Below are 24,620 nucleotides of genomic sequence, written 5' to 3' on the forward strand. Positions count from 1 at the left end.
AAGAACATTCGACTCTTTTCAAAGAAGTATTTTAAATTTGGCTTTGAATTCCTAAACATGGGCTTTTTATAATTTAGGTAAACTTAGTAAATGCCCATATATCAATAAAATAACTTCAGAACTATATATTTACTCCTGGTACCTGATGAGTACTCTGAAAGGATTTTCTTGAGGAACTGAAAACCAAATCTGTAGCTTTTAAATCTCAGACCAGTTTTTAAAGTTTTTGAATTTGGAGCCTATTCTAGAAATACAGTGCAGGAAGCCTACCAGAACAGGAGAAACTGAACATCCAATGACAAAGGAGGAACAAGTTCTCAGGCACTTTCTTTTCCACACCACCAGTAATTATGGTTAATATTCACTGCACACTTATCATGGATAATTTTACTAGCATCCAACATGAACTTCCAAGATAAAGTTTTCCTACTATCTTACTGTGTAAACTGGGATAGTAGTGGTTTTACTACTATCCCAGGTTACATAGAAAATGAAACTTAGATAAGGCAATCTGCCCGAGACCACACAGGTCGTAATTGTGTGGGTGCCCAAAACAGGTGGTTTGAGTCTAGAGCCCCAACTTGTACACTTTATAGCGCCTTACTTATGCTAGCAATTCCTAGATTGATGTGCCAGCTGATAACTTATTGGTTAAATTAACCTTGTTATGCTCAAGACAAACATCATTATTAAACAGAGAAATTATTTGGAATTCACAATTTATTTACATTTTGCAAGAGTTTTTACTCTTTTGTTTTCCCAGTCGAGACCAAAAATCTAACTTTAAAGAGCTATGTGTAAAAAGCCCAAGGAACTGATGTCTTCGTCTACAACATCCTTAAAGCAGAAGTTCCCAAGCTTCATGGAATTACCTGAGGAAGCTTTCAAGACAGGTATATTCCCAACACTCATCACTATAAATTCTGGTGAACTAGATCTGGGGTTTGGTCTAGGAATCCATATTTTTAAAAGCAGTCAGGTTTTGAGAAGTCTTTAAGTTTTTCATCTCTGACTCTTGGAGCTACATGGATTTTCATGATAAACAAAGAGGCAACTTCCCAAATTGCTTAATTAGGTGCAAACAAACAACAGGTGCTATCTGAAAGAGGTGACTCAATATCAAAATATGTCCTGGTTCTTGACTGAAGCATAATATACAGATGGCACCATTGCTTACTAAGTTCTCAAATCCACGCAGATCTGCCTTGAACTTTGAAACTTTCAAATAATAGAAAGCAAGGCTAAAGGAGAGAACCTTGCTATAATCCAGGAGAATGTAAATTCCTTTGACTAGTGTGACAATGGCTTGCTTTCATCTTCAGGTTATCCTGAAGTTGACAGTAGGCAGGATGTGACTAAGGCAATGCAGGCAGTCACACTTCATAATGGCATTTTGAAGACAGAGAGCAGTGGTACCAGCCCTCAGGTGCCTTTGGAATGGTAATTCTGCTAATCGGGTTTTGGAGCTAACACCTCGCTTGGACAAAGGTAGGAAGTCTCACTTTACTGAACTGGTTCAGGATTTTCCTCCCAAGGATTTCAGCCACCTGTATTTGAAGTCAGGCTTCTTATCCAGAAAGCCTGAAGTAGAGTTTGGATTTTCTTGTTCTCCTGAAAGTATAAAACCAAGTGTCCACGCCCGAGGAAAGGGAAACGGATGGATTCTTTAAAAACCTTCTAATTTGAAAGCAATCTGTGTACCTCCTGAAATTGAAGGACATTTTTAATTGTGCTTTTCTGAGAACAGAGTCATTTTCTCCCTAACTATCAAAAAAAGTTCCTCTACCTAGAAAAATTCCAACTACCTGCGCTAATAAGAAATACATTAGTTTCCAGAAATTAATACATCTTTAAGGTCCTTAAGAGCGAGAAATCTTGTTAGGCTTTGCAGGTAAAAGGTTAAATGCCACCTAATCTTCAAAGGAGATGATTTAAATAATATATTTTTATTTTCACAATTACAGCTATTAGCAATTGCTTGTGGGCACTTCCACTTCAAAATTTTCTTCTTAGTCATTACAATTAAGACTATTAAAATATCAAAGGACAATTAGATTTCAGATTTCCCCTCTAGTAGCACCTTCTGCTTTTATTGATTTGTCATGTAAAATATAAACCCTTACTGACAGAAAATGTTGGCTTTTAAACCGAGAATAAGTAGTTCTGTCTTTTTCTATAATCTGGATCAGAAAAATGCAAATGACAAACTTATTATTTAAGCTATGTGAAATAATTTTGTCCCTCACTAATCTGAAACATCTATAAGCTTGGGGATTATTCTTAAAAGTTAAATAGTGCAATAATATGAAAGCAAAGCTCTCACGTATTCAGTGCTTTAAGGTAAAGTTTTAAAGTATAAGGTTTTCTTTCTGCTTCTTTTTAAAAAATAAATAATTCATTCAGATGGTTGTATTTGGGGATTTTAATGTCAATCAAATTACAATCATTAGTCTCAGATAATTTAAAGTATCCATCTTTTAGGGTTTAGACGAAGTCATATACTTTTTTTAAAGCTAGTTTTCTCACCCATGGAAAGGGATTTTGAAAGACTATTGTAAGAATTTGTGTGGTGGCTCAGGGGGTTAAGAACTCAACACTGTCTCTCTGATGGTGAGGGTTCAATCCCTGGCCTTGCTCAGTGGGTTAAGGATCCAGCTTTGCAGCAAGCTGTGGCATAGGTCACAGATGCGCCTTGGACCCTGCATTGCTGCAGTGGTAGCTCCGATTCGCCTGCTAGCCTGGGAACTTCCACATGCTGCAGGTATGGCCATAATAGAAAAAAAGTTGATTATAAAGCACCTGATGAGGAAAAGAATTTTTTGTCCCTTTCATTTGGGTAATCATGAAAGCACAGCTCTAATAATGTTCAGAATCTAATTCGAAATCATCGACAATTGATACATTATCTTCAAAAGCTATAATGAGATATAAAATCATCCTCTTTCTACCATATCAGTGAATCAATATATAAGTATTTGGATCGCTCCCAACCTGTTCATTCTCATTTCTTGGGTGTCTGATAGAGGCTTCATGACCTCCTTCTACCCATAAATGAAAAACACAGCCATACCTTCTTCAAAATTTGGTCTGAATTAACCCTAAAGTGTCAAGAGTTCAGCCTTGGAATTAACATTAAAAACAAGGAGTCCAAGTTCTATGTGCTCCTGGAAACCTGCACATCATCCAAACTGCGAACTGGGAGAGTAAACGCCAGAGCAACGTCTTTCCATTGTTGCACAACTCAGACTCTTACAAAATGCTTCCTTTTGTGAAGCTGAGATATAGTCTGTTTGAATCCCCACTGCATACGATCTGAGGCTCACTGAGACTATGTTAAATCTCACATGTCTGTGCCAGCACTGTAAAAGGTTTCCAATGTCTGTTATGGTCTATGAATTTTTTACGTCATTCTAAGCATTTCTATTTCCTATAGTCAGGCTTCATACGACAGGATTTCTATCAATATTCCTCTTCCCCCTGTTAGACCCCATCTCAATGTGAAACCGTTTGTCTGTCTTAGAGTAAAACACACAGATCTGTACACTGCTACCCTTGGTTTTGCTTAATACAAACTGGTATTTTCCAAAGTGTAGTTCTAGACACTTGGGGACCCCAAGACGCTGTCAGGAGACCAGCAAGATCAGCACTATTTTTGTAAGAAGATTAAGAAATTAGAGTTCTGTGGTGGCTCAGTGGCTTAAGGATCTGACATTACTGCACTGGCTCCAGTCACTGCTGTGGTATATGTTCCATCCTTGGCCTGGGAACTTCCGCCAGCCTAGGGCATGGCCAAAAAAAAAAAAAAAAAAAAAAAAAAGACTAAGAAATTATTTGTATCAATTAGAGAACAAATCAAAACATCTTTCATGTTGTTGACATTTACACTGATGGTGCAAAAATAATGGTGAATAAAGCAGCTAATAACTTAGCATGAAACAGGGCAGAGTGGCATTAAACTGTACTATCGTCTTTGTATTCTTCACACCATTCACTGCACTTACAGGAAATAAAAGGCACATTTTGAAAAAGAATGTGCTTGATTGGAATTCCCTTGGAGCTTAGAGGTTAAGGATTTGGCATAGTCACTGCTGTGGCTCAGGTTTGATCCCTGGCATGCCACAGACACAGCCAAAAGAAAAAAGAAAAGAAAAGAAGAAGAAAATCCTTGATAAAGCAGTGACAATTATTAATTTCATTAAATGTCAATCCCTGAGTCTTTTTAATGTTCTGTGTGAAGAAATGGAAAACACTCAGCTTGCTATACAATAAATTGCCATGTTTGTCTGGAGGAAAGTTTTCATGTGATTGAGTCATGAGCCGAGCTGTCCACTTTTATCCTGGAATACTATTTTGGGTTTTTTTGACTGCACCTCTGGCATTGGATGTTCCTGGGCCAGGGACAGAACCTGCACCTCAGCAGTGACCCTAGCCACCTGACGAGACACTAGTCCTTAACCACTATGCCAGAGCAGGAACTCCTAATAATTGTGATTTAAAAATATGAAGTAATGAAATATACCAACAGTTGGAAAATCTGCATAACTTAGTGAACGAGTATCTTTTAAATGGTTGATACATGATATCAAAAATTCATGAAGAGTTGTAAAAGATATATTTAAAGTATAAGATAAATCAACAGATTGTAATATGACAGAGCACACAAAGTTCATTCCTATTGTTTTAGATTCAACATTGCAACTTACCTTTAAAAACTAGTATTTGTCATGTTGATGTAGCATCAGGGAATAAAATCTAAAAAAGCTATTAAAATACTTCTCCATTTCCCAATTACATATCTGTTTGAAGCCAGATATATATTTTTAAATCTACTTCTATCAAAACAGCAATTGGGAGTTCCTGGTTTGTTTGGTTTTATTGTTGTTTCTAGGGCCATACCCGCGGCATATGGAGGTTCCCAGGCTAGGGGTCTAATCAAAGCTGTAGCCACCAGCCTATTCCAGAGCCACAACAACACCAGATCTGAGCCACATCTGCCGAACTACACCACAGCTCACAGCGATGCCGGATCCCCAACACACTGAGCGAGGCCAGGAATCGAACCCGAAAACCTCATGCTTCCTAGTCAGATTCGTTAACCACTAAGCCATAACAGGAACTCCAGGGGTTCCTGTTTTTGAGGATCCAATGTTTTCTCTGTGAGCAAGTGGCTTCAATCCCTGTCCTTGCTCAGTGGGTTAAGGATCCAGTGTTTCCACAAGCTGTGGCATAGGTCACAAATGCAGCTTGTATTCCAGTGTTGCTACGGCCGTGGCATAGGCCTCAGCTTCAGCTCCAATTCAACCCCTGGCCTGGGAATGACCAAGCAATTGAACAATGAAGTAGATATGAGCATCCTTCTTCTTTCTATCAAGTCAGATAGTAGAGATTTGAAGACAAGGGAAGCAATGCCTCATTTCACAAGAATATGTTATTAAGTGGATAAGTCATTGTGTGTATTATTATTTTGAATGAATTAATAAATATTTTAAACTTTTATTTTTATTATGCTAAATATTGATGCCTATAAGCCACATACACAAGTTTTTTGAAGTCCTCAATAATTTTTAAGAGTGTATAGAGATCCAGAATTCCCCTCATGGTAGAACACAAACGAAGCCGACTAGGAACCATGAGGTGCAGGTTCAATCCCTGGCCTTGCTCAGTGGGTTAAGGATCCGGCATTGCCGTGAGCTGTGGTGTAGGTCGCAGACGCCGCTCGGATCTGGCGTTGCTGTGGCTGAGGCTGTGGTGTAGGCTGGTGGCTACAGCTCCGATTCGACCCCTAGCCTGGGAACTTCCATATGCTCCAGGTGTGGCCCTATAAAAAGAAAAAAAAAGAAAAAAAAAAAAAAAGAGTGTACAGAGATCCTTTACACCAAATAGTTCAAAAACCACTTATGCAGAGAATTAGGAAGGTACTAACTACTTGTTCTGGAAACTTTGTCTCTCAGACACATACACACTCTGTGTTGTGGTAGCAGGACCAGCCACAGCTCACACTGACTCCTCAAAATCTGCTTCTGAGGTTCTTTGCTACATGTCTTGAAATAGTTGAAAACATAAGAGATACAGGTTGGATAAGGTAGGTCTTAGAATGTCAAAACCTGAAATATCTGCCATCTTCTGTTCCAAACAGCCCATGTTTGAAATACAAAGTTAAATTTTCAATTAATGATCACATGTTATTCAGTTGGTTGGTGCCCTAGCTTGTTTGTGAAACTGGACCTCACGTCTCTTACGGCTTACGAATCAGAGCTAGACGCCTGGTAGCCATAATTCAGGCTTGGGACTCAGAAAACGATTTCAGTTAAATGTGACGTTTGGGCGTGTATCCATGAGCACAGGGGATCATTTAATCTATGAGAGTCAGTGACGGGGACAGATGAAAGCCGAAGTATGTCAAATAAGTGAGCATAGGATGACACTTTAGTTCATGCTTCTCAAGAAGAACCGAAAGACTAGAAAGCCAGGAGAAGGATGTTTTTTGAATGCCCACAGTGGTCATATTGGGAACCATTGGGTAACATTAGGAAGCTCTACTTGAAGTAGAGTTCAGGCACCACAATAACATCTTAATATAATTTTACATATGACGTTACATCATACAAACTCTGTAAAGCAAGTATTTTCTCCATTTATCAACTAGGAAATAAAGGTCTAGAGACCTGAAATACGATTCCAGGATAACCCAGATGGATCCCACATCATACAATTTCGCATCAAAGGCGGGATTTGTGACTTCCCACTGTGGCGCAGTGGGTTAAGGATCTGACATTGACATAGCTGTGGCTTGGATTTGATCCCTGGCCTGGGAATTTCTATATGCCGTGGGTGTGGCCTCTGCCACAGCCACGGCCATCCCAGACCTGAGCCACATCTGGGTAGCTTCAAGGCAACACCCAGAGAGGCCAGGGTTCGTAACCATATCCTCATGGAGACGAGGTCTGGGTTCTTAACCCACTGAGCCACAATGGGAATTCCAAAAGATGGGATTTGAATTCAAGGCTTTCGTTATTATGAATCCTCTCCCTAAGAAAATCTGGTAGATAAAATATTCTATCCAGGAACTTTCACCTCTGGCTTTAAATTGTGCTAGCTTCTTCCCCTCTTCTTTAAGGGAGTGGAGGTGGTGAGAAGAAACAGATAGAAATGTATGGATGTGTAGCTTTGACACTCATCTATAGTCAGGGGATTTTTTTGCTTTATGCACATGCACTAGGAGACAATACATGTGTTTTTGTTTAATAAAGACACCCAGCTTTGCAAAACAATTTCATTGCTTGAACTGTTAGCACAGAAAGAGTTAAATTCTGCCAAGCAAAAAGGCAATCCTGCATTACATACAGTATTCCTAGAAATTTAGAGCTGAGGTTAAGTGTCCCTGAGAGGTCCCACAGCTAGGCACTTGATATACCCCCATTTCCACCCTTGTCCACATTTAGTTTAATTCACACGTTAGGTAATATATTTTAAGTTATGACGTAGCATTTAAAAACCGTCATACCACTGAAAATCAAGAAGCAGGAATCTGATTCAGTTGGATGAAACCAGACTCTGAAATTTAAGCCATTTTCTCAAGAGTTGACCACCTAAGGCAGGGTTCAAACAAAGGCTGAAGGCTTCAAGGAGAAAATGAGTAAGTGGGTTTCCCCAGAGCGGTGTGAAGTCATCAGGCCAAGGTAATACTTCCCAGAGGTGTAACCGCTGTGGGGGGGGGGGCGATGGGGAGACAGAAATGCATGGTACTTTGCAGGTCGGCCCCTGGGGGCTGGGTTGGCTGACGCCTGATATTGCAGTAAAATTCTTGACCTCGAATCGCAGCCCCTAACACCGCTTTCTGTGCAACGTGTTGAAAAGCATCGCTCCCAGTTTACTGACGTTTCTGTTTTGACTTGTTTCTTATTGTACAAGATACATGATAAGGAGTAAGAACCCAGTTTTCAAGGCCTAGTCGAGTTCGAAGGAAGGCCACACCTCAGAGGAAGCTTGGAAGGGAAAGAAAAAGAGAAAAGAAAAGAAAAGAAAAGAAAAGAAAAGAAAAGAAAAGAAAAGAAAAGAAAAGAAAAGAAAAGAAAAGAAAGGAAATTTCTTTCATCCTAACTTTGGCAGAATCTCCAAAAGCCGAAATAGTTAATTTGTAAGCTCTTTCATTTTTTCCTAAACAGTGCCACCTACTGTCCATTTGAAGTCATCGGGAGGCTTGTTGGCAAGGACCAAAGAAAAAGGGGGAAAAGGAACAGAGAAAACTAACAAGGGAAGAAAGATGAGAACGGGCCATCATGAAGCAACAAGTATTTTGACTCGTTATCTTCTTAAAAGGCTCGCAAGAAGCCGAAGCCACTTAATCCATTCCCTTAGAAATTGCTTTTCTTGAGCGCGCTATTTTGGAGTTCTCTAGAGGATGATTTTTATTTTGTTATATTTTATAATGCTCGCTATTTGAATATTTTTATGTTAGAGGATCAGGTTAAGCAAAAAACTTCTGAGTAAAGGGGACTTTTGACATGTGCCATCAGCTCCAAAACTTTCGAGTTGGCGGGAAGAAAGGGTTAACAAGTGAGAGACCAGTTGCTGATTTTTTTTCAGTTTCAGCCGACTTTTCGGAGGCTCCAGGTGTACACACACACACACACACACACACACACAGCCTAAGGGCACCATTTGGTCTTAAAGCAAATTATTTAAATAGTACTGGCAGTTCATCGCGAAGAGGGAATCCTTGTAACTCGGACGAGTCAGGGATGTCTACAAAGCTTGGCCTCCCGGCTGCACCGCGGGAGGAAGGGGGTAATCAGGTGGTGGCCAGCATGCGTGCACTTCTCTGCACACGTTAGCAATCAAGTTAATTGAATTCATTGGAGTTCAGAAGCGGCCTCTAGCTCAGAGAGAGCTTTGAATGGCCAATTTCTCTCTCCCTCTCCCCCTCCCCGCCTCCCGCCCGCCCGGCCGCCCGCGCTCCCAGTTCCCTCCCCTCCGGGTTCCCCAGTCCGCACCTCCCTTCTCCACTCCCCTCACCCCCCACTCCCTCCTCCGCCCTATTAAAACACCCACCAGCTCACTTGTTAAGACCCCCTTAAGTTAGAGGAGGCAGAAAGGCAACAACCGCGAGGAAGGAGAAGTCAAGACGTCTGGAAAGAATTACCCAGTCCTGGCTTCCAGCAGCCCATTGAACCAGGGACTTGAACCAGCCCCAGCCAAAGACTTTCTCTCGATTCTACGCTTCCTGGGTTCTGCTGAGTTTTCACCAGGCCTTTTTTTTCCCCCTCTTTCTTCTGCTTTTTTTTTTTTTTTAATACAAAAAAGACTTTCCGATATTAGAAGAGGGGAACAAGAGCAAAAAATAAAGTTCATTTATTTTTAAAGCACAGACAAAATTTTCTTTTAAGAGTTAGAAGATTGAAGTGCAACGGAAATATTAAGAAAACATACCAGTGATTTTTTTTTTAATTGGGGGGAACCTAAAGATTTAAGATTCCCCTATTCATTTTAAATGTTGTTTTTAAATTTTTTATTTTTTTTGGCCGGTCGCCTCAAATTCATCTGATCTCCTATTACCTCAGTTTTGGAAACTGCCCGCCACCGACCCTCCGGGACCACACAGACAGGCTGAGGACAACTTTATGACCAAGAACTGAACAAGGTACGTTGCACTGGCGCGATTCGGTGAACGCTGAGGGTCCTCGAACAGGCCAGGGACAGGGAGGACATTATTCACATAAGTGTTAAAAACATTTAAGTCAGCTTTCGACAGAAAAGTTTGAGGTCTGAAAATTTCCATCACCCTGAAAACCAGACGACATTTCACATCGCTGTCAGCCTTAGCAACATAGCCGCTGTCTTCTCCCAGCCCTGCGCGCTCGCCAGAAATCCGTTGCCTTTCTGGGAACACAGGTAACTTCTTTGCCTGGGAAAGGCTGCCCGGCCCGGGATGTACTTTTCCATCCCACATCTTCCGGAGCTGCAGAGAGGCTCACGCGTTGGGAGACAAGAATTTCCACTGTGAAAAGAAAATGCATTCCACACAGCCGCCCCCTTACCCCTTCCAATCCCATCATTATTCTTCCCCCCCCCCCATACACAGAGTGGGGAGGAAAACCCTGGACAGCCTAGAGAGTTTTCCTTCTCTTTGGGAAGCCCCTTTCTTACTTGGAATGCAAAGGGTTAAGGCGATCCGGGGTCCCAACTCCGGCCCCAGGGAAGGAGGGTCCTTCGCCACCTCCTTGCAGCTACCGGCCTCGCTCCGCCACTCCTCTTCTTTCCCTGGCCTCCCCTTCTTTGCACTCCTTGCACCCCATTAAAGTGTCAGCTGGGTCTGTCCCGGCTCAGCCCAGCTCCGGAAGCCTTACTGTGGCCAGGGGTCCCTGCTCTTGGAGACCCGAGCGGGAGGGAGGGCGCGCATCCCTGCTCTTGGCTCCTCCGCGGCTCGCGGGCCGCCCGGGGGCAGGGCGTGCGTGGGGACCACGAGGTCGCGCAGGCAGCTGCAGCGTCCCAGGAGCCAATTCCGACGTGGCACCGAGCACGCTGGCGCCTCTTTTCTGCAGCTGCAGAGCCGGGCATCAGTGGCGGGGGATTTGGGGGTGCCGTCCCAAGCGCCCTGCGGGGAATGGGGATGTGTGTGTTGAGGGGGCGCTGCAGGAGCCAGGGTGACTGCGGGAGGCGAGCCAGAGGCTAGGTTGGGATGGATAATCAACACCTTGGGCGGAATTCGTCACGGTGGTTCCCGCCCTGCGTGAGCGAGGGCTACGAAATGGGTCCCTGTGAACTGGAGGGCGGGTCTGAAAGGAGGGTCTGTGTGAGGGCGAGGACTGGGAGGCGAGAGGCTTTTCCTCCGGCCAAGGATACGCAGCCGAGGGGAAATGGCTCTGAAGGGATAATTAAGTCTGGAAAGAGGGGCTGGGAGCTGAGAGGCGGTGCCTGGGAAGGAGGGTTTACAAGACCCGGGTCCTATTACAGAGCTTTAGGTGCCAGCTTCCCGCGGCCACTCCCTCCATCCGCCAAACCCCCGCGCTAAGTACTTGAGAGTCACCGACCTCACGCGCCTCTGGCTCTAGCGAGCTGCTACAGCCCTGATCCCAGAAGGTGGGTGTAGGAGCTCTGTTGGCTCCACCCTGCCGGGTTCCACGCCCTTGGGGACCCTTGCTGCTGGGTGTCTCCCGTACACGCCTCCAACCCACGTGGTTGGCCTGGGATTGCCTTTGACGTCACACCCAGGGGGGAGTAGTGACGCAATAGATCGGGGAGTCCTGATTGGCCACCGAGGGCTTTCCCAACTGGAGGCTTTAGTATATATAAACTTTCAGCTCAGCCTTAAAACCAAGGAAGCTGGTAGCTGAGCTTTGGTGGAAAAGGGAGGCGACAGAGGAGAACAACTTAACTGCTCATTGTAGATTTCAAGGTTTCTCCGGCAGGGCAGGTTTCTTTTGAGTGAAGGCATGTGATAATGTACTTTTGGAGGTTTAAAACAGGATTATGATCTTTTTAAAAGGTCATTTTTAACAATGTAGTGTAAAGATCAGCACACAAACATGCCAATAATGAAAGGCTTAAAATTAAACTGTGTATTTTTATGGAATTGGCTAGAACAAATAGTTATGCCCATCAAGCTATTTGTAAATACAATTTAAAGTTTTACAGAATAGGGTTGTAAAGAACTCTTAAATTCTAAACTTTTTTTCCTTTCATTCCAATACGTGCAAGTGGACCATTCATTAAATTCGTTTTCAGTGCATTTTTCTAGAGGTTAGATAAGTTTACTGAGCCAGCTGAGATACTGATTTGGGGGGTTGGTTGTTTTTAATACTTATCGTATTCCACCAAAGGTCTTCCTAGTATTTTCGGCTATTCTATGCAATAGTTTTAAACTCTTTAAAGTACCTATTTTACTATGCGTATTATGCATGAAGGAATATTGGGACAAATAATTTAGAATTCTAGGTACTGACAAGTCTAGATTACAGCATTCTAATAAGGATAGCATTTTTACTGCTTTCTTTTTCTCATGTAATACCTGAGTTGGGTCAATAGAAAAACATAATGTGCAAGTACTGACAAATGTAAATTACTGGAGTTGCTTGTATCGTACCTAGAACTGAATCGTTACTTTCCAAACAAAAGCTATGGTGCTTATAAAAATTCAAGGTCTTAAGTCGGTGACTAGCATCAAATATGAGTGTCATGCTCAATGAAACAAAGATGATATTTAGTCAGCTACCTTCCTGGAAAACAAGAATTGTGCAACAAATGGGTAAGAGTCTTACTAGAAAGTAGGTTATATTGAAGCTAATCATTACGGTTAAGTCCGTGGAAAAGTTCCATGCTTTTGGATTTCATATATATTTTTTCACACAGGGTTTCCTTCTCAGCTAAGATTTTTTTGAAGCAATATTTCGTGAATTTTTAAACTCATACCTTTCACCGATTCATTTATTTTCTATTAGTGGCACTGTGGGGAAAGGCCTTATCTATAGAACAATGTGGCGATCCCCTTTGGCAAAGCTCTATTACACAGTTACATTTTTAATCTAAGAATGAGTAGCCTGTTACTAACTTCTTGACTTTTATATAATGTGGGAGCTATGAGTTAAGGTAACTGGAGAATTAGAGCCTAGCCCCCTGTCACTTTTCTCTTTGTCCTTGCATGCCCATGCTTTGTTCCCTAAGAGGCTGTAAGGACAGAAGCTTTGTTCTCTAAGAGGCTGGTATGACAGCTGAAAGGGGGGACAGCTCCCTGCAGAAATATCATTACTATCACCCCAACTTGGTTTCAGTTCTTTCCTCTGTAGCAGCAATCTAAGTATCATCCCACTGTATATACCTTAAATTTTTCAATAATACTTGAGTGTCATCTGTGGGATTCATATATATACTGCATTGCCCTCAATCTAGAAAGGTATCACTGATATGTCAAAATCAACCCAACAAGGTTACACTCGTCAATATTTCTTTAATTTAAATAAATAGGATATTTATAAATGAATGTCTCCTAAATGCCTAGGTCTGTACTGCAATTTATTTAAAAAATGAAGATGTAGTGCATTTCTTAGTGGAATTCATCATACAAAAAGCATATCCAAGAGGTGTGTGTTTGTCTGTCTAATGGCTGTACCCATGGCATATGGAAGTTGCTGTGCCAGGGATCAAATCTGAGCCAAAGCTGTGGCTTCCGCAGCTACCTGAGCTGCTGCAGTCAGATTCCTAACCCACTGTGCCACAGTGGGAACTCCAGGAAGTCTTTGACCATAGGATAAGGCAAAATGTAATTTGGCCCATAAAAAAGTAAAAGAATTGGTATTATTTATCACATGTCTAATATGTCCCAGGCACTGAGGTGCATACCAGACATGCACCATGTGTAGTACCCCACCCCCCTCAACAAGGAAAACTGTGGAAAAAAAAAAAAAGAACCTTGTCTCAGAAAGGATAAGCAACCTACTCAAAGTCACAGTGTGAATAAGGAGAGTGGATGGAATGTAACCCAAGATTTCTTCGCTTTCTAATACCCTTGAGCCTAGACTATGCTGGGCTGTGCTGCAGCTGGATTAGTCAAGTTTTCTGAAGGCTCAAATTGAGGAGAAATCCCATCTGATGGAGAGAGATCAAGAAAGATTTCATGAAGAAACCTGGCCTTGTGGTTCCTATGGCCACCCAGGACATGACCTATAGAGACAGTGCCCCAAAGCTAATGGGGGAACATGTAAAACTCTGATGTCACGCCCAGTCTTTCCGTAATTCCCCCCTTTGGTGCAGTGAACTTTAGGATGAAGTTTAGGATAGCAACTTCTGGAACTGATAAGGCACTTGGGCATTTTAGGAAGTCACTGATCAATATTGATGGTGCAAGGGAAGAGAAATCTGAACCCGGAGGCTCTGCATCCTGACAGAGCTCCAGTTTCGAGGTCTTTGAGTGAAAGGCATAATACCCAACCCTGCAAACTTCACTTCAGGGTCTCTGCTAGAACAATTGCTGTGGGACTGGAAAGAAAAAGGCCACCTTCAAGCCAGAGAGGTAGAGAAGGTCAGAAAGAGAGAAGAGGAGGGTCAGGTGCTCCAAAGTGAAACCCACTGGGAGTCTTCATTTGGGTACTTCTGCTTGGATTTCCAGTTGAGGATGGTAGCAGAGGTAATACACGAAAGGACTCTGCAACCATGCAAACCAGATCATGAATGTTTTGTTAGACTTCATCCCAGTAATTGTGGAAATTTGTTGTAATTAGAATAGCTTAAGAAGAGTTTAAGCCTGATACTCTTGTAGCACTCCATCGCAAATAACTCAGAGCGTTGTAGGAACCACGCATCAGTAATTTGTACAGATTTCCTGGTGTTTGGATGTACATCAGTTTTTGTGAACCAACGCTTTTGGACCCTTTGTTCACCATGCTTTCTAATCCACTGTTAGCAGGCAAATAGCCACAAGTAGAATGGATGTATCTTATTATGAAGAAGCAGTCTCCTTATACCTTGCATATGTCACCTGCCTAAGTTATTATTCCTAATTCTACTCATTCTACATATGATCTGAGCCCTAGAATCCCTCCTCCAAAACAATACCTGTTTAGGTATTTTAGGGATTAAAAAAATTCCTATTTTCTAATATTTCTGCCACTTATCAGGTGTGATCTAGAGCAATGCATTCACTAAACCAACATTTAAAACATATCTCTTATTGTCCTTTGTGTCTTTGTGGGTTTAAATATTGGCTATAAGTAAAAGGACACTGACTTGATCTTTATTAGATCTTGGACTCTAATGGCACACATCTTGTGTGATTAGTAGATCAATAGATCAATTTATTCCTTCAGTACAGCTGACTCAAAATATGTCTTCTAACACTTTGGCCTGTACTGAGAGGTCGTGTGTCATACTAGTCAAAAATCCAATGCCTTGCAGAAATAGGAAGTACAAATGCTCTTTATAACTTAAGCTACTATTCCTTTCTCTTAAGACACTGAAGCCATTAATGTCCATTGAAGCGGAAATTAATATATGTATTCCTTGGAGTTCCTGTTGTGGCTCAGCAGTAAAGAACCCAACTAGTATCCATGAGGATGCAGGTTCAATCCCTGGCCCTGCTCAAGGGGTTAAGGATCTGGCATTGCCTTCAGCTATGGTGAAGGTCACAGACAAGGCTTGGATCTGGAGTGGCTGTGGCTGTGTCATAGGCCAGCAGCTGCAGCTACTATTTGACCCCTGGCCTGGGAACTTCCATATGTTGCAGGTGTGGCCTTAAAAAGCAAAGATACAGATAGATAGGTAAGTAGATAGATAGATTAGATAGATAGATAGATAGACAGACAGATTCCTTACCTACTTATGGTGAGCCTGCAAGAAGGTATCATTCCCACTTTGTAGCCAGGCATGGAGACTCAGACAAAATGAAGCTCAGAGAGTAGATACCAAAAGGAATTTGCTTTTTGTACTCCTCCTTCTTCAGGTGACTATGATGAGGAGCCTGCCCAGAGTGTGACCCACATCAGTCCTTCTTCTAGACCCCAGCTATGCGTGGTAGAAATAATAAAATGAATAAAGTCTCAATCCTCCTCCTAAAGTTCAGAGGTATTAATTGTCCAAGGACACATGCTCATTCATAGAACACTTAAGTGATTTGTCTGAAGTCAGAGAGCTAATGGGAAACATAGCTTGAGCTTGAACCCACTGCTTCCCTGCCCTGCTATTCTTTCCGCTATGCCAGAATTATCCCTTGTTAAATAATGAATGACAGATTGAGGGGAAGCAAAGTCGGGCTGATTAGGTGGTTACTGGCAGGATGGTAACTGGCAGAGAGCTAACATCACTGAGCTCTAATTGTTGATAATTTCCTTTTAGGTATTCAAATGAGTTCCATCTTTTAATCTCATAATTAGGGGAAGTCAATATAATTAGCTCAATTTTATAGCTGAAGAAACCAAAGAAGGCAAATAGTATACAACTTGTTCAAAGTGGCTCAACCATTTAAAGAGACCATAGTCAAGATTCTTTCCCAATTCGGACTGGTTCCTGAGACCAATATATGTGGGTGCGCACACACACACACACACATACACACACACTCACAAGTCATTAGTTCCCAAACCACAAAGCAGTGTGTGATTAATAGACAATAAATATTGAAAGACTACTAGAGTTTAAATTGAAAGAAGTTCATCTCATTACCCCTCATGTCCCAACCTTGACCTCTGATTGCAACTGACATTTTCAGGAAGCACTGTAGGGAACCATTTGTTCTTTCTAACTTTGATATGCAAAGATTTCTAGAGCTGGTATGATGCTCTCACAACTATTACCTTTAGATAGCTGGGCAGGAAATTATGGAACTGGTTTGTTTAAAAAAAAGAAAAAAGGAAAAAAAAACCCTGCTTCTTGAGGAATACCCTTACAGGTTCAGCATAAAGTCACTGCCCCTGCAGCAAAGAGGGGAGGGACCTGTGCTCTGTCACTCTGCATTGATTACTTGGGTCCACAGGCATATATTCACTTATTTAAAAGGTAAATACCTACTATGTGCCAGGTCCCGTCATTTGGTACAGGAATGGACAACTGATTGAGACACCCAAGCCCCTATAGCCATAGAAGGTACTTAGTGCTGCTTAGGAAATCAAGCAGAGTGAGTGGAGACAGAGTGACAGGGAGTCAAGAGAAGGCAGGGTGGAGAGTACCTTTAGAAGGAGTCATAAGCAAAGGCCTCTCCAAAGATGTCTCCTGTGGCCCGTGTCTGCAGCCTGTCCCAGAGGCTGACCTGACTCATTTGCGTTCACTTGAGCTTCTCCCAGATCCCAACAGAAGGACCCCTTCACGAAGGCTGTGGGAACTCAGTTCTTACCACTGCACCAGGGCTGGGAGAGCAGCTGTAATTCTCTCTCATGCCCAACATTTGCTCTCTGATTAATACAGGAGGGACAAGGGGGAGGAAAAGGCTCTGATGCCCAACGACCTGAATCCCGTTTTGGGGACACAAGCTAAGAGCAAGGCTTCTATCTGTTCTACTGGTAGAACCAGTGGAAAGTGAAGTGCCTTTTTAGTTGTTCAACAGGATTTTGGCTGTTGGCATTAAGAGCAGCACCGCCGCCGTGTAGATGGAACCACCAGTCGGATCCCTTAGAGACAACACCACTTCAGGTCCCTTTCAGCTGTACTCACATGGAATGTATGTGAGCCCAGAAATCTCTGAGTAATGGCTAGTGTTGTATCTGTATATCATATCCATTTTTCTGTAACAGCAGGAAAATAGTCTTCCTTCAAAGTTTTTTTTTGTTTTTTGTTTTTTTTTTGCTTTTTAGGGCCGCACCCATGGCATATGAAGATTCCTAGGCTAGGGGTCCAATCTGAGCTACAGGATCTGTAACCCACTGAACAAGGCCAGGGATTGAACCCACAACCTCATGGTTCCTAGTCGGGTTCGTTTCCACCACACCATGATGGGAACTCCTCAAAGTTCTTTTCTTATCTTTCCTTACACATTATGTGTTATTAGCCAGACACAAAAGATGCTATTTATTTGTCATATATAATCTACTGACTTTGTGGAGTTTACATTCTGATGCACCGAGCTATTTTAACTCTTGGTTTGGCCCAGAAGTCTGTGAAGACTAGAACTTAGTGAATAAATGGCATCAGGGTCAATAGCAACTTAAAAATCAATGGGCAAAAAACCTAAGTTTTATGTTTTAAATACTTATGGAAGGCAGACTTCTAAATCATCATTCTATCTAGTAGTAAGTGCTTAGGGTCTGGGATGAAACAAAACATATTTTCCTCCAGTTTAACAGTGAACAAGGAGAGTTTGCTCATGAAGAAGAGTAGCTGAATTGGGGATTGTCTCAGAAGTTCTCACACATATGGCGCCCATATCTCTGAAATTATAAAGAAACCTATCCTGTGTGTCAGTCCCCAAGATCAATCCAGTCCCTCAGTAAAGCTGGTTCTGCATGTACCTTACCCTTTGGCCTGTGCTGAGATGCTGCATGTGTCGTGCTAAGCAACAGTGCAATACCTCGCAGAATTAGAAAACTTCTACAGCTACAGTTTCCTAGTAATTTTTCCCAGGCTTCAGAAGGACCTTCTGTAGACTCTTATGATGTAAGAGGGTGTTCCCACTTCAGCAGCGGCCAGCAGATGCTGTGCAAGCACCCTCTGTGTCCACATATGCTGATAAAAGCAAGGAAAATGTGAATAATGGAAAGGAATGGCAGGCCCTTCTTTTGCTGGCTATGGTGATTTGAAACACACTTTTAAGCTTCTCCCAGGCAGAGTGCTTTAGTCCCCTTGAAATTTTTCACTCCTGTGAGAATGACTCATGTCTTGGAAAGGACAAGCTCCAAGTCTGGTGCTCCCAGCAGCTTTAGGAATTGGTTTATGTACAATTTGGGAGTTCACAGCATCCGGTCAGCAATTTTAATTAACAAGGGATGTTGTTGTTTCTTGCCTTTCACTGAAAACTCAGTATATCACTACTATCCAGCACCTTGACCTTGTCATTTGTGTCATGTTTTGATGCTCACATGACACATACACACTACTGTGTCCCATAAAGTGCTAGAAGTGGAACACACGTTTGTTTTTTGTTTGCTTGTTTGTTTTAGCTTCTATGTTAGCTAATACTTTCAACTGTATTATGTTTCTGGTTTTTTAAAATACTTTTGGAAACAATTTGATTTTGTTCCTCCCTATGGTCCTGTCAAGAGTCATTGACAAGTACTATCATCTGCATTTAACAAGGAAAATAATATCCACAACCTAAAGTCCTGGTGTCCAGCCTGCACTGCATTGATTAGATTGTGAGTTAGATAAACTAAACCCCAAATGCATAATGGGCACACAAACACAAACTCAGAAATTACTTCTTGGGAGTTCCCTTCCTGGCTTAGCAGTTAATGAACCTGCCTAGTATCCATGAGGACGCAGGTTCCATCCCTGGCCTCACTCAGTGGGTTAAGGATCTGGCGTTGCCTGAGCTGTGGTATATAGGTCGCAGATGTGGCTCAGATCCTGTGTTGCTGTGGCTGTAGTGTAAGCTAGCAGCTGTGGCTCTGATTCAACCCCTAGCCTGAGAATTTCTATATGCCATGGGTGAGGCCCTAAAAAGCCAAAAAATATATATATATTTCTTGTTAACTTAAGAATCCAGGGCAGGTATCCTGATGGGTTGCATTGGTGGCTGGCTGCCTTCCATGTAGGAGTTTAAGCATAAATTTCCCTCCGTTTTTGGGTTTTGCAATCCCCAAGGACCTGTTGATATATACATCAAGACTGTGGAGAGAAGAGTTCCCTGGTGGCTCATCAGGTTAAGGATCGGACGCTGTCACTGCTGTGGCTCAGGTCACTCCTGTGGTGAAGGTTTGCTCCCCAGCCCTGGGAACTTCTGTATGCTGCAGACATGGCTGTAATAACAACAAAAATATTAATAGGTGTCCAGTGAACATTCAATTTTAAGTCTTCCTGTGGAACAGAAAAATAAAAACGTCCAGCAAGAGATTTTGCAGAGATAATTGCTTAGCTCAAGTTACCGTTTAAAATACACGAAATACATGTACTGGAGCTCCCATCATGGGTCAGCAGAAATGAATCTGACTAGTATCCATGAGGACGTAGGTTCCATCCCTGGCCTCGCTCAGTGGGTTAAGGATCCCGCATTGTCATGAACTGTGGTGTAGGTTGCATTCGGATCCCTCATGGCTGTGGCTGTCAAGTAGGCTGGTGATTATAGCTCCGATTCAACCCCTAGCCTGGGAACCTCCAGATGCCACAGGTGTGGCCCTAAAAAGGGAAAAAAAAATGTTTACATCATTTTCAAAAGCTAGTTGAATTTAAGGTAAAGGTTAAGTATTAATTACATGTAAATGTGACAAATCCCCTCAAGTTGATATGAATGAAGATGGGGAGACTGCCACTCTACCAATTATGTTCCTTATTAGAGTTCATTCTTAGACGGGGAAGAAAAAAAACTTTAGAGCAGAAAAACTGTGACTTTGTGATTAATTATAATAAGAAATATGTGTTTGGTCTTTGGCTCTCAAAACCCTTAGAATCTCCTATAAGTTTAGGGATGTCTTTCATTGTGTTCATGAGGTGGCTTTTAGAACACACCTCAAGTTGAGACTGGTTGTCAGTGGAGCCAACCATGCGATTGGAGGGTTGGAACTTCCGTTTCCCTGCCAACTTCCATTTCCAGACAGGCTGGAGATGGAGTTCAACTGCCAATGGTCAATGACACAACAATTGTGTCTCGGTAATGAGTTTCCATAAAAAGCCCCAAGGAGAGGGTTCAAAGAGCTTAAGGATTAAGGACCATGTGGAGTTAATGGGGAGAGTAGTTGCCCTCGGAGAGAGCATGCAACTCATGCTCTTCCACCATTCCTTGCCCTTTGCATCTGCATCTGTTTCGTCTGGCTGTTCCTGAGTAACATTCTTTGATAACAAACCAGTAATCTTGGGAGTAGACATGTTCCTTGGCCCTGTGAGCCATTCTAGCAAATTTATTGAATACAGGAGGGGATCTTTCGAACCTCCCATTTTTAACCAGTGTGTCAGAATTACAGATAACAACCTGGGCTTGCAACTGGCATCTGAAAATTATGTGTGTGGAGCGGGGAGTAGGGGACAGTCTTTTAGGACTGAACTCTTAACCTGACGCTGTCAGGTATATGATGTCAAAATTTGATTTAATTCTAGGACACCCAGTAGGTGTCCAGAGAATTGTTTGTGGCATGGGTAGGAAATCCTCTGCCCTGCACATGTTGGAATTGGATCCAGGAAACCGAAAAGAAAACAAAATTAAAAGCTCTACCAAGGCACCTCTACTGTGCTCACATTTGGAGATACTTTGGGAAATAGAAAAATTACGATCCTCCTATACTTAGTTTAAAATATTTTTAGGGGATTCACGAACTGTATGGAGGAGTTCAGAACTGGCCATTGTTAAGAACTGAAATATGTTTTATGTCTAATATGTTAAGCTCTTAAGACAATGGAAAACTTACCTGTTGAAATTAAGCATGATGCTATTTCATCCTTAAATTTTTTTTTTCTTTTTAGGGCCACATCCATGGTATATAGAAATTCTCAGGCTAGGGTTCGAATCGGAGCTGTAGCTGCTGAAGTAAGCCACAGCCACAGCAACGCGGGATCCAAGCCATGTCTGCAACCTACATCACACTTCATGGCATCGCCAGATCCTTAACCCATTGAGCAAGGCCAGAGATCGAACCCACATCCTCGCAAGATACTAGTCAGATTCATTTCCACTGAGCCACAACAAGAACTCCCTCATCTTTAATTATGATTTATTTCTGCAAACATCTATTGTGTCCTTACTGTGTTCCAAAAAAGTTCCTGGTCACCAGGTTCTTCCTGGCTGCTGTTACTGGTGGTGAATGAGGGAGACGGCCAGATGAGCAAAGGAATGCAGTTGAGCATTTCAAGGGCTTTGATACATGTTTGTGTAGAATATTTATGTACAAAGAAGTTTTAATGGCAACAGAGACTTAGGAAACAATTGAGTCTACACACCCTCATTTAACAGATTTTTAAAACTGCAGCCCAGAGAGGGAAATGTGACTGGCTCAAGGTCCCACAGCTCACTGATGGAAGAGCTAGAGGAGTAGAATCTATGTGTCCTTATGTTCGATCTCAGCTAGCTGCATGGGAAAGGTGTGAGGTGAGGGATTTGCATTGGAGATGAGATAAAATTACACCTAAGAAATTTAGCAAAACCTGCAGATTTTTCACTGGCATTGGGGTTCTGGTGCAAAAAAACCCAGTGCATTGCTCACCAAAAAATTTAGATTCTGTGCTTAGCCATGATCACGTATATAGAGTACATCCTTAGACATGATCTAACACACTAAAAAGAATGCACGTGTGTATTTGTTTGATGCCTTATGCTTTTCAGTGATACTGTTGCACCATCTCATTTGATTCTTGAGTCTTCAGAAGTGTGTCCAAAGGGCACCCTTGAAGTCCTTGTCTTGGCTCAGCCTTTAAAGAACCTGACTAGCATCCATGAGGACTTGGGTTCGATCCCTGGCCTCACGCAGTGGGTTAAGGATCTGGCGTTGCCATGAGCTGTGGTGTAGGTCACAGATACGGTTCAAATCTCACATTGCTGTGGCTGTGGCATAGGCTGGTGGCCACAGCTCCATTTGAACCCCTAGCCTGGGAACCTCCATATGCCGTGGGGCAGCCCTAAAGAGACAAAAAGACAAAAAAAAAAAAAAGGAAAAAATGGGTCCTTATTTATCTCTCTTTTGCATATGAACCAACCGAGGTGCAGAAGCTCACACAGCTATTTAAGTGAGAAGCTCAGGGTTAGAGCTACTGGAATGCTTCTAGTCCAGTGTTCTACCTGTGATACTGTGAGTATGACAAGTATGGGACAAGAGTGATTAACTGAGTGTGTCGTGTGATTATTTTACAGATGCATTGTGAGAGGTTTCTATGTATCCTGAGAATAATTGGAACCACACTTTTTGGAGTTTCTCTCCTCCTTGGAATTACCGCTGCTTATATCGTTGGCTACCAATTTATCCAAACAGATAATTACTATTTCTCTTTTGGGCTATATGGTGCCTTTTTAGCATCACACCTTATCATCCAAAGCTTGTTTGCCTTTTTGGAGCACCGGAAAATGAAAAAATCTCTAGAAACCCCCATTAAATTGAACAAAACTGTCGCTCTTTGCATCGCGGCCTATCAAGAAGATCCAGACTACTTGCGAAAGTGTTTGCAATCTGTGAAAAGGCTAACCTACCCTGGAATTAAAGTGGTCATGGTCATAGATGGGAACTCGGAAGATGACCTTTACATGATGGACATCTTCAGTGAAGTCATGGGCAGGGACAATTCAGCCACTTATATCTGGAAGAACAACTTCCACGAAAAGGGCCCTGGTGAGACGGATGAGTCACATAAAGAAAGCTCCCAACATGTCACCCAACTGGTCTTGTCCAACAAAAGTATTTGCATCATGCAAAAATGGGGTGGAAAAAGAGAAGTCATGTACACGGCCTTCAGAGCTCTGGGACGAAGTGTGGATTATGTACAGGTAGGTTTCCAAATCTGCCAGGACAAACATACATTTAAATAAAGAACCTTTTGTATCTCTCCAGTCATATGCTATGGCCCATCCTTGTCCCTTCTGGACACAGTACTCCTTTCAGTTCATTTGAAAACAGTACGACTGTTGAAAGCACATTCTGAAAGAGAGGGAAAAAAAAATCTTGTAAAACGGTCTAAACTGTCTATGAAAATGCTTAACGTGTACAGTGTTACTGGTTGGGAATTAAGGTCATTTTGAACTGGAGACCCTTCTTTTCCCCTCCCTTACCTCCTCTGCCCCCTTGGTTCTGCCAAATCAATTCCAACGTCATTTTCCACACTCAAAATCTCCAGCGTTGTATGAAAATAGTATCTGCCCCAGCAGAAGGCGCTTGAGAAAATCTGCAGGACTGAGAGAAGCCTACAAAATATTTTTCACAGAGACTGGGCAAAATCAGGGTGGTGAAAACAATTTTGATTTAAAAGTGTAGGAATTCAAACCTGAGACACAAAGAAAAAGAAAAAAAGGGAAACAAAAACAAAAACTACAAAAACAAGGAAAAAAAACCTCCCCAGAACAAAATCTAAGTAATGTTTATTTCACTCCCCAAACAGCATTACCTCACTCCCTGCAACTTGACCTTTGAAAGCATTTGTGATGCTGTTTGCTTGCATGAAAATTTGACAGGCTATGTCTCTCATTAGTTCCCTGACAGCTAACGCTAGGGTTTCTCCTCTTCTAGTGCTCACTGCTGCTTTTCTTTCTCCCTTCCTTCCTTCCTTCTCTTTTTGCTGCCCCTGCATCATATAGAGGTTTCCAGGTCAGGGATTGAATCTGAGCCACAGCAGAGACAATGACAGATCCCTAACTCACGATGCCACAGCAGGAACTTCCAGGAGGCTTTCTTCTTTAGAACTTAGGTTCCCCTGAGTTTGCTAGTTGTAATTTTCTGCAGATACTTTAGTTAGATTTTGTTCATGAAATATCAAGAAGGGAGAAATGTCTCTATCTTTGTATATCTGCTGGGCTCTCTTCCTCTTAAATGTGACGTCATTGTTCAGAAGACCCATTGTATGTTTTAGGGGCATTTATCAACACAGTGATGCCCAGTGGGTCTTTGTGTAATGGCACAGGAATAGACACTGGCTTCACAGTCAGTTGACTGAGGCTCTAATCACAGGTATTACTAGCTGGTGGACCTTGAGCATGACTACCTTCCAAACTTTGGTTACCTGGTTAGAAGAAACAAAGCTCACAAGGAGTTTGAGATAGTTATTTCAAATTATGTATCCAAAGGGACTTAACCAAAAGATGTTGATAATGATGTCACTGTTAATATTTTGAAAGTGATTGCTGTTAATAGTATGATTTTTTAAAAATATAATTATCTGGTTCTTGCTTAAAAACTAGTACCTGTCAATTGCCGCCACAGGGTAATTTAGCTAATATCTGCAGAATTTTGACATTTCTTCGGTTTATACCATATGCCTACTAATCTTTCTTTTAGGGAGTTGATTAGAGTTTTGCCCCCCAAGTGTCTCCTCATTTCTAGAACTTCCACGAAGAAGGTTGTTTCAGTTAACTCAGGACA

At 42.2% G+C, this 24,620-nt stretch overlaps 1 protein-coding gene and 1 long non-coding RNA gene across 2 annotated transcripts in view; one reads left to right on the forward strand and one right to left on the reverse strand.

Moving 5' to 3' along the window:
* SHAS2 (hyaluronan synthase 2) overlaps window positions 9,071-24,620 on the forward strand; it is a 30,371-nt gene continuing 14,821 nt past the window's right edge. Inside the window, 2 exon segments of the mRNA NM_214053.1 lie at window positions 9,071-9,640; window positions 22,409-23,035. Coding sequence (NP_999218.1) covers window positions 22,409-23,035 — 627 coding nt within the window. The 5' untranslated portion in view covers window positions 9,071-9,640.
* LOC106509979 lies at window positions 9,277-14,967 on the reverse strand. Its single transcript, XR_001308039.2, has 2 exons — window positions 10,147-14,967; window positions 9,277-9,997 (listed from the first exon to the last, which is right to left on the reverse strand). It is a non-coding gene; the product is annotated as an uncharacterized LOC106509979 (long non-coding RNA).

The sequence above is a fragment of the Sus scrofa genome, chromosome 4, assembly GCF_000003025.6.
Source record: "Sus scrofa isolate TJ Tabasco breed Duroc chromosome 4, Sscrofa11.1, whole genome shotgun sequence".
NCBI lineage: Eukaryota > Metazoa > Chordata > Mammalia > Artiodactyla > Suidae > Sus > Sus scrofa.